We start from the raw sequence: 13,720 nt of genomic DNA, 5'->3' as shown, positions 1-13,720 counted from the left end.
AATGGAAACCTACAGCTGGAATTGCTGTCATGCACTAATGCTTAAGGCAAGAATTCTAGTGTCTCTGCTCTAAAGCTCTCTGCCCTATGTAAGGCTCCCCTCCATTTTTTCTGGCATTTATTAAACTAAAACGCAAGGCATGTAGAAGATAAAAGAATCAGTCCAAAAACTGGCACACAAGAGCAACTTTTCTACAGAATGATACTTGGTTTTGAACCCATCCATTGTAGATCTCAAAATGATTTTTCAATAAGGCGTGAAGAAGCAGGTGTTGTCATGTGCATTCTGCTTTAGCTTTAAAACTGCAGTAGGGCAGCTTTCTTTGTTAAATTAGATTACTTACTTGTTTAACAGCAAAGGTTTTCTATTCATGTAGTGAGATTGATTTGCCAGATGTAACAACGCAACGCTACTACCAAATTTTTAACAGAGTACAACATAGCAAGATTGTGGTTTGCCTGAGACAGCCATGGAAACATCTAATCCTGTGACAAAGTCTCCCTTTTACCTTGCAAAAATATTACATTGCTATAACACACTATTTTCACACTTATTTTTTGAACTGTTGAATTGATATTACAGTGTGGCAAGCACAGCCCACTTAAGCTTGCACTGCCACGAGAAACAACAGCCTCAGAACACCTTGTTCCCATTTCTCACTCCCTTCACCCCCAGAATCTCATAAGGGCCCCACAGTGAGACAGAACAGGTTTCCCTCCCACCAAGTTCCACTATAACTTCCATCAGTTTCCCAATTCAATTCACTGCATGACTGCAAAGACACTTGTGTTGGCCCAAAAGCACAAGACACTGGTATGGAAACAAGAAGCAAGACTATGTTTGGCAGTGGGGCTAGCTTGAATAGCATTACAATTTGTGAAACAGCTGTCAACAGAAACAAATGCATTATAACACATCTTTATCAAAAAATGACAGAAAATGATGAGAAGAATACAGGGAGCGCAGTTTAGCATTGAAGATCAAGCAAAAGAAGAACAACTTACTGGGCAAAAATAGGTGTTTTCTGCTATGTGGTTTGCAACAACGTTGTTTTCTGCAGACAGAGACATTATGAAAAGCAGCGCATCACGGGCCTGTTGGCCTACTGTTCCTTCTCGATGGATGAAGGGAATCAGCAGAGAGAATATGAGGAAATTGGCAGCTCCTTGGTCCTCGCTGGTGTGGAAAAACAGTTCTAAAATGGAGGGATCTTTGGCTATTATAGAGCAGAGCTGGTTCAAGAGGATGACCAGCTCTGTTTCCACTGTTGGAGTGGCTGTTCCTGAGCAGGAACTCAGCAACATCATCAAAGGCTTCAAGATGGGCTTGTGATGCAGCAAAGGCTGATGGGACTGGGTTACTAGCATTTCATACATTTTGAGTTGCTCGATTTTTGTCTCATCAGTGAACTCTCGACGTAGGCTCCAAAGAAAAAGCTTCTCCATGATGTTTTCTGAGACCACAAACTCCAGAATAGGCCCCATTGAGGCATCCTTTGCTTGCTCCTCAATTAATAAGAAAAGCATGTGCTCCACATAATTCTGAACAGTGCTGGCCTCATCAGGTGAAATCGCCCCATACTTTGCCTGAGTGTTTTTCAAAGGATCATGCTTCTCTAAGATTTTCAGAACCTAAAGAGAAACAGTTATTTGAATGCATTTTTAAAAAATATGAACTTACCCCATAAGGGAAAAAAGCATCAAAATTCTTAACACCAAAAGTGCAAACTCTTTTTATGCTTTTAGTTTTTGTCTGTCAAACTTCCTAATAAATTGAAAAGTTTCACATTTGGCATGTACGAGGCCAAAACGTAATGCTTTTGTTCACTTTATTTTTTTATATGCACCTGAATTTGCCACTTGTCCTATTGCTGAAACTTGGGGTTCTCTGAAGTATGGTTGTTTAAACTAGTATGAAGTTTAAACTAGGTTCCCTTAGCCTTCGGAAATTGAGTTTCAATGATGTTTGAAGTAAGTTTCTTTGTCACAGAGGACTGAAATCAAAGGGCCTGCTCTTCAGCCAGAGTAACTGTGCTCAGGAGTATCAATATGATGAGATGCAGAAGCCCACAGAGCTGGTCTTTCCTTGCCACATCTTATATGATGCCAAATGGCCACTGATACCCACACACTCTTGCAACATTCAATATAGATTTAGGATTGAGTAACAATTCTCATCCCAGCATTTATACCACTGGATTAAATTCTGTTCTGCACGCAGTCAATGAAGCTTGTTGTCTGTGAAACAACCACTGTCTTTAGCCTTTTTGTGGAGGATAATTGCCACAAAAATACAAAGGAACAGCAGCTCCCCTAACATGACAGCATCACTAGAGTTAAGTGAGAAAAGGTGATTCTTGAACAATGGCTCTTCTGACTCTGGAAACATCTCAGAAACACCACCATTCATCTGGCTTGCTTCTCAGGATAGCAAAAAAGCCAACAAAAGCAGCAGCACAGAAATCAATTTTACATAAACCGTTAGTTATTCATATTACTGCAGCAAATAAGACCTTATATTATTGTGCTCAGAGTAAAGCATCTTTGCCTGAAAGCAATTATAATCCTGATGACATGCAAACAATTTTTAGAACATGCTGAAGTGCATAATCTACATCTATCCATGATAAAGAACACTGCATACAGCTTTGCACCATGCGTCTAATATACTTTACATAAGATAGGCAAGCCTTACCCAGCAAAGGAAAGGAAACACAGAGGTTTGCAACAGGGTACAATTCACAGTGAATCACTAGGAAAGCCAGTAAGAAGATTGAGGCCTTCAGTAAGATATTACCGTGTCCTACCACTTCCCATTTAGATGCAAATCTGGAGTTCAAAGTGTGATTAGTAAAGCCTAACCACACCTTGAAAGGTCAGTTACCTTTACGTTTTTAAAATGTTTCAGTGTCATCTACCACATTCTGCATGACAGATGTTTCTTCCTGAGCCATTCAGGATTATCCCAAAACAGAGAATGAAGAAAATTCCTATTAATGCAGCCTACTTCAAATCAATAAAACTAATTAACATTACCTGTGCCCAGTGTGTTCTAAACACTATCATGCATGTTTCTGGGTCAACACCCTGCAGGCTCGGAGCCTGCCGATTTTTGCTGATACTGGTTCCAGAGGACATTATAAATTTTCTGAAGGTCAAGCCAACTAGGCCATGCTGGATTTCTTTTTAAAATCCTGTAGTTAGCTACAGCTGTTCAAGCATCATGATGAGATTGATACGTTTTGAGCTTTGGTATCCACAGAAATCTGTTTAAAAAAAAACAAAACACATACACACATCAAATTATAATGTATAACAAAAAGAACATACTTAAAGAGAATACTAAAAACTTTTTTCTTTTAATTCAGTTTGAGGATACAAGTTTTTAAAGCATGTTATATGGGACCAACTTCTCAAATTTTTCCTCATTATAGTAGTTTCTAATGCTCAAACTTTTGAGATCAGTGACTGAATTAAGGTTCTATTGAAATAAATAAGCATAACAGAAGCTCATGCAGTAAACATTTTGTGCATGTCACTACATTTTTAGTTTTTCATTATGACATTTTTGCCATCTGACCATGTCTGTCTTCAGAGTTGCTTAGTAACTAATGTTGTATAGACTACACAGGTAAAAAAAGTACAGGTTATTTCTCTATTTTTTAAAAACAATATTTCCATGTGTCATGGTTTAACCCCAGCCAGCAACTAAGCACCACACAGCTGCTCACTCACTTCCCCCCCCAGTGGGATGGGGGAGAGAATTGGGAGAAAAAAAGTAAAACTCGTGGTTTGAGATAAGAATGGTTTAATAGAACAGAAAAGAAGAAACTAATAATGATAACACTAATAAAATGAGAGCAGTAATAATAAAAGGATTGGAATATACAAATGATGCACAGTGCAATTGCTCACCACTCGCCGATTGATGCCCAGTTAATCCCCGAGGGATGATCCCCCCCCCCCCACCTCACAGTTTATATACTGGGCATGATGTCACATGGTATGGAATACCCCGTTGGCCACTTTGGGTCAGGTGCCCTGGCTGTGTCCCTCCAGCTTTCTTGTTGGCTGGGCATGAGAAGCTGAAAAAATCCTTGACTTTAGACTAAACATTACTTAGCAACAACTGAAAACATCAGTGTTATCAACATTCTTCGCATACTGAACTCAAAACATAGCACTGTACCAGCTACTAGGAAGACAATTAACTCTATCCCAGCTGAAACCAGGACACCATGAATAGATATAATTATAAATACTTAAAGTTTTCTGTCAGAAAGCATATCATAAACAGTTGAAGACATTTGCAGAACACCATATGCAAGTAGAAGGATGCATCTGTATCAATTCCAAAGTAACCAAAACCAAACAACATAAAAGATAAAACCTTCATGTATCCAAAGCCAAACAAATTGAGATGTCATATTAAAGGACTATGAGAATAACACCAAACATTGAAACATTCTTTTCATCCATTATTTAATATCCTAGATATCTGAGTATCAAAGTAGTTGTACACCTGCAGGGGAAAGTTAAAATGAAACAGACAGGTATCTTCCAGATATCTGAGAGGCTTAAGAGGACATATTATTCCCTCAAGCACCAATATCTAAGTCACACAGTCATGTGTGAGTCCCTCCCTTTTTTTTCCCCACCATAAGCTTTACATTTTTATTCTCCTTTTTGCAAACCAACTAGGCTTTTAATTTAATTCAGTTTTAGGACATAGCAAAAAAAAAAAAAAAAAAAAAAAGAAGAAAAAACCCAACCAACCAAAAAAAACCCCCCAAAAACCAAACAAAAAACCCACACCAAACAAAAAAAGCACCACGCAAAAAAAACCCACCCCAAAAATCCCACCCAAACCAAACCTCCACAACACCAAAGTACAAAGAGTTTAGGAAGACAATAAATGCACTACAAGTTCCTACACCTCATGTAAATCATAGCAGATTTTTATTTTCAATAGAGGCTGCATTTTGAAGTGCTCTCCTTTTCTCCAGTCTTCATTAGGATCCCAGGGCCCCTGGACATTCGTTGGCTTTATGAAATACATGAGGAAATTTTTGTACCATAAGTTGCCACAGCCCATATAGCAATTCTTTGCCAGTATAGTAGGTATTTCTCTGTGTATATCTTAAAAGATAAAAATCTTTTCTCCACAGTGGACATCTCTGCTCCCTGCATGTGTGCTCTGCTTATATTCTTGAAACTGTTAGCACAGGAAAACATCCAGCCTATCTCAAAAGTTGCAGCAACTTTTGCCAATTTCAAAATGTCCAAAAATATACAGGGTATAACTTTAAGATTTCCGAGGCAAGCAAAAAGCAAAAGATGGTTATGCATTCCCCTGTATCTATATATGTATATTCACATGTTCAAGATTCAACAAGATTGAACCGCATGATCAGCCTCCACTCTCCATCCTAACCTTTGCTTCTTACAGCACATAAGATGCTTTTCCTATGCATTTTCTAAATGCTCTCATACAATACAATTAACACAATCTAGTCCATCCTTTTTACAGATAAAACATTCCACATGTGGAGAAGCCATCATAAATCCTGGACAGTTTATCCGTTTGGGTAACACTACTTCCAGAACGAACCTGGTGCTCCATACAAGCTACTCTCCAGGTAATAAACCACCTGGAACCAGACGCATTGTGCAAAACCAGTGAGAATTAGCTCACGAAAGCCAGACAACACTGGGAACAGAAGTAATCCCATATAAAATATCATCAAAGTCTCTCTACTCCTTGCCCTTCCAACTCTACCCACACTTCTCACCTGCCTATCTCTTCTGTGCTTACACTGGCCTTACACTTCCAAGCACTCCCCTTCCAAACAGTTTGTTTCATATTCTTATTTATTTGAAGGCACCTACCAGTACACTGCTACTTCTTAAAAAGTCTTGTGAAAATGAATAGTACTATTTCTACATTACTGATGTTCCTGCACAGGAAGAAAAAAAAAATTAAAAAGAAAAATAATCAGAAATCAAAGTAGCAAGTGGATTTGAGAACCCAACTTCAGAGGCCTGGGATCTGTTTTTTTATCGTTAGTGACTTAAGTAGCTACCACTGTACGTTCAATGCATAGCTTCTGGTGACTTTTGCTTGCAGCTCTGGGAGCTCAACATTCCTATGAAAAAACACTCAGAAAACAATATGCATGCTTAGAGACCATTTAGAAAAAGCCTGCTCTAAGTAGTTTGCCTAGTACCATACCTAATAATCCAAAGGCATGTTTAATTGACCTATTCTTCAGATCACCTGTCCACTTCCTGCCAGTTCCCTCTTTGCCAGACCTTTCCTTCAAACAGAAATCTTCCTGTTTCTGTAAAAGTTCAGCAGACTCCTCCAGGCAAAAGTGTCCTTCACTGCACAGCCCTGATTCACCCTTTGAGCAGATCTGTCCTGTGAATGAAGTGAAGCAAGCAGCTTTGGAAAAACTAATGTGATCATTTTAATTAAAGATGGTATCATAAGGTGCAGCAAGAGAACTTAATTAACAAAGCAGAGGCAAGCTCAATTCTGGAATTTAGAAGTTGCTTGACTTTACAACTTAGAGGTTGTTTCAATGTAGACTTTGCATGTTATTTAAGAACTTAAATAAAAGAAACTGATATTGCACACCTACATATCACATGACAAATTCTGTCAGCAGTACAGCAATATGATACCATGAGTAGAATCAGAAACTTCAGATCAGCTTCCACTATTTAAGCTAGTAAACAACAATAAGGGAGATTATGGCTTTCTTTAAGAATGGTGATAAAAATCAAAGATCAGTGATGTAAGACTCTTGGGATGCATGCAAAGCTCTAGGATGTACCACACACAAGCAATCCAAAACCATTTAGGCCATTACCCAATCTTCTCCTCTAATCTGTTCTAATTCGCAGTCCTTCCTAGCCTTTGCAATTTTCTTTTTTCCTCATGCATCTTTCCTATCCTAGGCTCAGACTCTACTCCACTAATTTCAAGACAGTACTCATTCCCTCCCCATCAGACAGACCCTCCTTTAAATAACTACTTCTATCTTGCAGCTCTCTAATCATACTTTTTTGGGGTAGAGGTTCCACACTGGTGCTTTGTCATGATAGATTCCTGAAATATTGCCCTACTTCTCTGCAGCTATGAGAAGACCTAAAGTGAACAGAAATGGTACATCTCTCACCACACTTTCAAAATACAGCAAGATGCCAAGAGATCCAGTGACAGTGTGTCCAGTAGAAAAGCTAACTTTCTACAAAAGTGCTACTTAGTTGACATTTGTGTAAGAATTTATAACCACCATGATGTCTCTGAGCACTCAAGTCCTGCCTGTTAACAGCTTACTGCCTAAGCAGATGACTGCTACAGTCTGCATTTGTAGAAGGGACGTCTTTTCCTACACAAGGATATCCTAAGTCTAACCACCATATATAAAGAACACATATAGCCCCCATGAAACAAGTCTTCAAGACAAGAATGTGTCCCCTCATCTCCTGCATAAAGTCCCCTAAGGTCGTATTTATCCAAGATATTTAAGAGCTTCTTGCTATTTCCAAGTCCCAGTTTGGGCACACTCAAATTACAATGCTGGGAGTTGTCAGATACGCAGGTCATTAACAACTACCAGCATTTTGATTCAAATCAGATCTTTTTCAGGGTTAGATGACACTAGATCAGAACAGCAAGGGCTTTCAGTGTTGCTAACTCTAGAAATGTCTATGCTACCAACCACAGAAAACTTTTAGGAAGGTTCCCTCGAGCTGATGTTGCACACATCCTGCCTGATCTATTTACTGTATTTGTTATCACAGGCATAAACATTACCCCATTGCTTGACAAAGATCTTTGGGAGTATGCGACTGACAAACTGTAAAATAGCAAATTCATCTCCAGCATTTATGTACTCTAACTAAAACCTGCACGTAACAATATACTGCACATACCTACAATCACAAGATTAAAGCCATTTACGTCTTTAATAACAAAGAATCACAAAAAAGATCATTTGTCCCTTGGTGACAAACAATAACATGTCAGTAAAATTCACTCTAACCGTTCATTGTGAATGTTCACTCCTACTGCACAAAGTCATCATAAACAGACCTGCACGAAGTCATCATAAACAGACTGTTTATGCATCAAATGAAGAACAAAAATACCAAATTTAAATTATTAGCTGAAAACAACTTGCCTGCAGCAAACATTATGTTGATGAGGGCTAAGTTCACTTGCATCTAGCCCAGCTATTGGATCAGAAATCTAAGACTAGTGAGAGAACACAGACATTATCCTTACAGTGGCCAATACTATGGGGTTTTAATCATCTCTAATTTAAAAGGAACAAGACAGCAACAAGCAGACTGCAATGTGCAATATTATTTCTAAGATCACAGCAATTCCCTTATGAAGCAGATATTTCCAGTTTGGAAAGCAGCTTGGAATGCTGGGATTTCCTTAGTAATACAAAACACTAATAGATTGTGTATGCTTCAAAGTCTTCAAACTCTGTAACAGTGTTTCAAAAAGCATACAAAGCTTTTGACAACTTAAGTGGTCACAGGGTAGATCCTAAAAACAGCATACCTATTTAAAAAAAGGAATAACTGAACTGGAAGAGATACTATCTTTTAAGATACATATCAATCTAAAGTTAGCATGCTGTAGTTATAGCAGTAGTAGAAAGAATATATTCATTATATTTGTGGTAAGCAGATTTTGTTACTAGATTAGTAGGCTTTCTTGATTATTTTGCAAGACCAAATGTGCCATAGTAACTGCAACATCACATTATTCCCTGTGAAGTAAAACTAACTCCAATTAAATAGTACAGATAGCCTGACCATATTGAGTCCAAAGGTGAGAAAATAAATTAATTTATACAACACCGATTCATGGAGGTAGGAGTAGAAGTGAACTTGCGGGCCACTAAGAACAAAAGTAACCATTTATTTTAATCAGTTCATGGTTAAAATTTTACAGTAATTTAGCCTTTCTTCTCTGCTAAATCCTGGTCAAGGTATTACTTCACCATTTGATAGTCCTGACAAGTGCAAATACAGCTCTCCTGCAGTCTGTTCAAAATTCTACTTCCAAAAACCACTGCTCTGTTTAATACTTCAACCCTGCCACACAATAACAGAACCTTCTTAGCAGGTAAATCTTTCCACAATTCAACTGTATGTTATCTATCAATTGTTTAACCCTATTACAAGGCCAAGTCCACTTACATATGCCTTCTAGAGCTATTTCAATTGCCTATACTGACAACAATTTTGTCTCTGATCCCTCCTCTCCTACACAAGGTACCTGCCCTTACCACCAAGGGTTTATATATTTAACAATTCCCATGTGGAACAAGAAGCACCAGCATACACATCACACACATGAGGAACTGAGGTTCAAAGAGACAAGTCACTATCTCCCCTAAGATCTTCCTATATTTCTGGGTAACTGGACAACAGCTTTTGAAATTGGGCAACTAATTCGCACCTACATAAACCTTGTTGGTTTCATATTAAATACCTTTCAGTGTGGGCTTGGTTAGTTGGTTGGGTTTTTTTCCTGCAAATCTGGTCAACTGTTGCATATACAAACATGCTAAGAAGCACCCATCTCTCCCTAAGCAGCAGCAGAGAAAGTTATACAGTCACATACATAGGTCTATAACCATGTTTGTGCAGTCTTGGTAAGTGAAGAGGATGGGAGGAAGAGAGCAGAAAACTTTAGCACAACTCAGCCTATTTCCAGTTTTAAAAAAAGCAGCAATCCACAACTGTGCTGGGTAGCTTTAGATTAATGATGAGATTGAGACCCAGTCATTGGACTCATGGAGGATATCTGCTTTCAGTTTTCCTTCAGAAGTCTGTAAATCATCAACCCTTTTTACACAGCTGATTACAGGGCTCAACTCCACAATCAACAGAAGTACTTATTTTACGGCAAAGTACACGGGAAGAACAGCCTAGCAGAGAATCCCTTGTGAAGTCTGCTCCCACTGGAGTGTCTCTTTTCAAAAGTTTCACTTTTGAATTTAAAAAAGTAGCACAGAAGTTTGCAGGACTGGGGCTTCCCAGACAATGCACAACATACAGACAAAAGATACACTGCGTAATACAGTAAGGTAGACACAAAATATGCTGCAAGGCTCTGCAATTTAATTATCAAGGTTGTCTTCTGTTGAAACGCTAAGATGCTGTATTCTCCAACAGTTCTCGAACACAAATCTACCTCTTTTATCAGATACTGTATGCTTCTGCTCTAGCGGCCAAAGCTTTCCACTCTGTCAGTCCAGGTACACAAGAGACAACAGAGAGATGGATAAGAAGCCTCAATGGCAGTGAAAGAAACAGCATATATCAAAACATTTTCATGGATCAGTGTAGCATAAAGGGGCTTGAAATTAGACAACTTCAAAGAAGCAGAGGGAAATTATATGGTCTTATGCAATCACATCTCTGCAGTCTCTGATAAGTGGATGAGGGAGGGTAAGAGAAAAATGAGTGGCAAATTTTAGCATGCCTCAACTTAGTTCCAGCTTAAAAGGGACCTTGTTCAGGGTTTGTTTATTTTGGATTGAAAAGAAAGCCTTCTGCATAAATTTGTCTGCTTTTCTTTAGGGACTATGATCAGGGAGAGGCTTTAAATTTTATTAACAACAGCGTTTCAAAGGAAGACATCAATCCTTTCAAAGGAAAGGATTCATCCTGCTTTATGGTAAGTTTTGCTACAAAAGCAAAGCCTATGAAGAACAGTCACATCCCCACCCTTAATGATCCTATACATTCACCACCAGAATGCAGTAGGATTACAGCTTGCTCACTGGAGAGCAGTAGGTCTGTAGTAGGCAACCAAGAAAATGTCAGTGGTGAAAAGCCATTGCATCAGAGGGTCCCCTTTTTGGTTAAGTACTACCCACCTTCAGAAGCTCTACTAGAAAGAAAGCTGCAGCAGATTACTAGAGGAACATTTTAAACCACATGAACAGTTATCCTCCTTCTTCACTTGGTCTTTCATGTTTCAATGCTGCAGTCCACCAATTGTCCTGTCATTTGTCTACCTCAAGCAGACATTTCACATTTAGTCAGCTTTCTTCAATCTATCTTTTCCACCCAGTATCTGCAAAGACACTATGCCTTCCATGAGTGGGTGGGAGAAGATACGTTTTACACTGATAAAGCTATCTGCTTAGAAGCCTAACAGAGAACAAGTCACTACAAATTGTAAAGCAATGTAGTTAATCAAAGTATCAATCTGTTCTCATCAAGCACAATTTAATCCAACCTGCTAACATGAAAGTAAGAACGTCTTGTGACTTGTCCCCACAGAGACTGCCTAACAAGATCTATCCCATGAGAGAAACTACATGCAGTATGTTTTATAATGAGACAAAAATCTTACTGTCCCATCTACAGTCAGCCTGCTGCAGTTAAAAAACACAGTTCATCTTTTCTCAAATCTCCGGGGAGCTACACTACTCACATGTTTATTGTAAATTCACATTATCTCAGACAACTAATTGGGGTACAACTAACCTCTTCATGTGATCTGTGTAATCCTATGGTACTATACATTAGGGGATCCAGGTTACAGCATTAAATAAATCCACGGTTCTCCAGACACATGAATGGGCAATTCCCCCGCAGTAAGTACAGCAACAGTGACAGACAAGAGGCCCACCTGGCAGCCCCAGTTCAGCAGTGCTGCAGTGGTATAAATGTGCACATTTCAAGGGCAAGCAACGAGATCAACTCACGCTGGCAGCCTATGCACTGGGACACAGGCTAAGCCAAATCCCAAGCCTGCAGAGACTTCTTTCATTTTGGCTGAGACATGCAGCAGAACAGACACATGAGTTAGGTAGTACGGTCCAAAATGCATTGATGGGTTAGGCTAAAATTATACACAGTGGGTCTGTGAAAGTATACAGCTAACCAACAAAGACGATTCATCAAGGGGCATATTACCAAAGCTAGAGAAATGACAGTGATCGTTCAAGAAAACAGTAATTAAACAAAGCAGAATACATGATAGAGACCTTGACCTCCTCAAGGAGGGCTCTATTTACGTGATACACCACAGGGCATGTTCATCTACCACATGCATTTGCACACAGGCAATTTCACTGGAACTCAAGAGCGTACAATCACTGAAGTTACTCTTGCAAAGTCTCAGGAGGAATGAACTACATGTTCATATCCCTACATCATAAATCTGAAGCTAGGGAGGGAAAAAATAAGGTTGCAATTCTGGTGGTATGACTTGTTCCTTTTAAAGAGACATAAGGAATATAATAAACCTGTTTATCTGTTGTGTTTCATCTCCTCACATTTGGCCTGCTACAGAAAGGCAACAATTCAGTAACAATTAGTGGTTCAAAACACAGATTATGTTGGTTAAAAACTTAAGAACAAAATAGCAGCTAGGGTACTTAAAATCCAAGATAAATATCTCTCTATTCTTAGTAGCACTCAGGCACATTATGACTGAAGTATCTTGTCTGCTACTAGCCAACAACTGCTGCAAAAGGGATATTAAAACCTTAAACCAAACTAAAAAAAAAAAAAAAAAAAGGCAGCTCAGAAAAGTTCATTTCTACCTATATACTGAAGAACGCAGATGTCATCGAACTGAAATAAATTCAAAGGCTTTAACTTTGCTGGTTCATTCCCAAATCACCACCAAAATTGCTGACCCAAGAAAAGCATGTTTCCATAGAAAACCAAGTCATTAAAATGTCTGAGGCCCACAGACCAAAGCGTTCAGTGGTATACTGTGTGAGACAGGCATTACAAGCAAAACAAAACTCAGTTTAAAACTTCGTACTGTGAATATGCTTTCATACCAAGTTTCAAAGAGAAAGAAAACAACCCCAAACAGCATAGCACAAGTCACTGAATGAAAGCTACCTCCCATTCCTTGATTTATAGGTGAACTGCAGGTATCAGCTGCTGTGTCTACACTAGTAATTTTGTTTTGCCATAATTGAATTATTGGGAAAAAACAGTTGTTGCCAACCTTCCCATCTCTACTGAGAATTTGTACAGGTTTTATTTCAAAATTCATCACAATCCAGGAGTGGAAGAGTGCAACACATCAGAAAGCAGACATTTAACAAAACCTACTTTATGTTCTGGTTATGCTAGTGGAAAAAAAGAAATCAAAATGATCCATGAAATCTGCAACATCGATTTTGCATCGATTACTAGATTAGTAGGCTTTGCAAGATAATTAGTAGGTATTTGCAAGATAATTCTGACATCTGTGTGACATACAAACTTGGCCCCAACATGCTCATAATTTAGGAAAACTACATGCTTCTTGAAGTTGTGATGCTGAAGTGAATAGAACTTCTTTTCTTTTTTAAAGTTTTTTTTTTGAGAAAGGTAAAATATTATCTATAGCTAAAAGCATAAAATAAATTTATAGGAAATTATTAAGTTGCCTATCTAGAAAACCTTCCTGACAGGAAGATGAGTAAGACCAGCAAAACAGTAGAAGGCTCTATACTCTGAAAATTTAAAACTACTTTTGGAACACTAGCATACAGAATAGGAAATACTACCTTCCTGAGAGAATGATGGTCTAGAAAAAAGTTATCAATATACCTGTAATTATCATATATAGGTTACAGAAAACAAGATTAAGCTACATGTTTTATGGCTACAGTAGTAATATGTAAGACAATTTTTCAAGTGATTTGTATAACATGTCAAACTACTCA

General features: G+C 38.4%; 1 protein-coding gene across 5 annotated transcripts in view; it reads right to left on the bottom strand.

Moving 5' to 3' along the window:
• Window positions 1-13,720, bottom strand: part of FHIP1A (FHF complex subunit HOOK interacting protein 1A) — a 104,318-nt gene that overhangs the window by 36,752 nt on the left and 53,846 nt on the right. For all 5 annotated transcript variants that reach the window (XM_069785154.1, XM_069785168.1, XM_069785163.1 and 2 more), the window contains 2 exons: window positions 3,036-3,265; window positions 1,005-1,631 (listed from right to left, as the gene is read on the bottom strand). In XM_069785154.1, coding sequence (XP_069641255.1) covers window positions 1,005-1,631; window positions 3,036-3,137 — 729 coding nt within the window. In that variant the 5' untranslated portion in view covers window positions 3,138-3,265. The remainder of the gene's footprint in view (window positions 1-1,004; window positions 1,632-3,035; window positions 3,266-13,720) is intronic.

Source organism: Haliaeetus albicilla, chromosome 1 (assembly GCF_947461875.1).
Source record: "Haliaeetus albicilla chromosome 1, bHalAlb1.1, whole genome shotgun sequence".
Classification (NCBI taxonomy): domain Eukaryota; kingdom Metazoa; phylum Chordata; class Aves; order Accipitriformes; family Accipitridae; genus Haliaeetus; species Haliaeetus albicilla.
The sequence above is the reverse complement of the archived record's forward strand: the minus strand, read 5'-3'. Positions and strand labels throughout refer to the sequence as shown.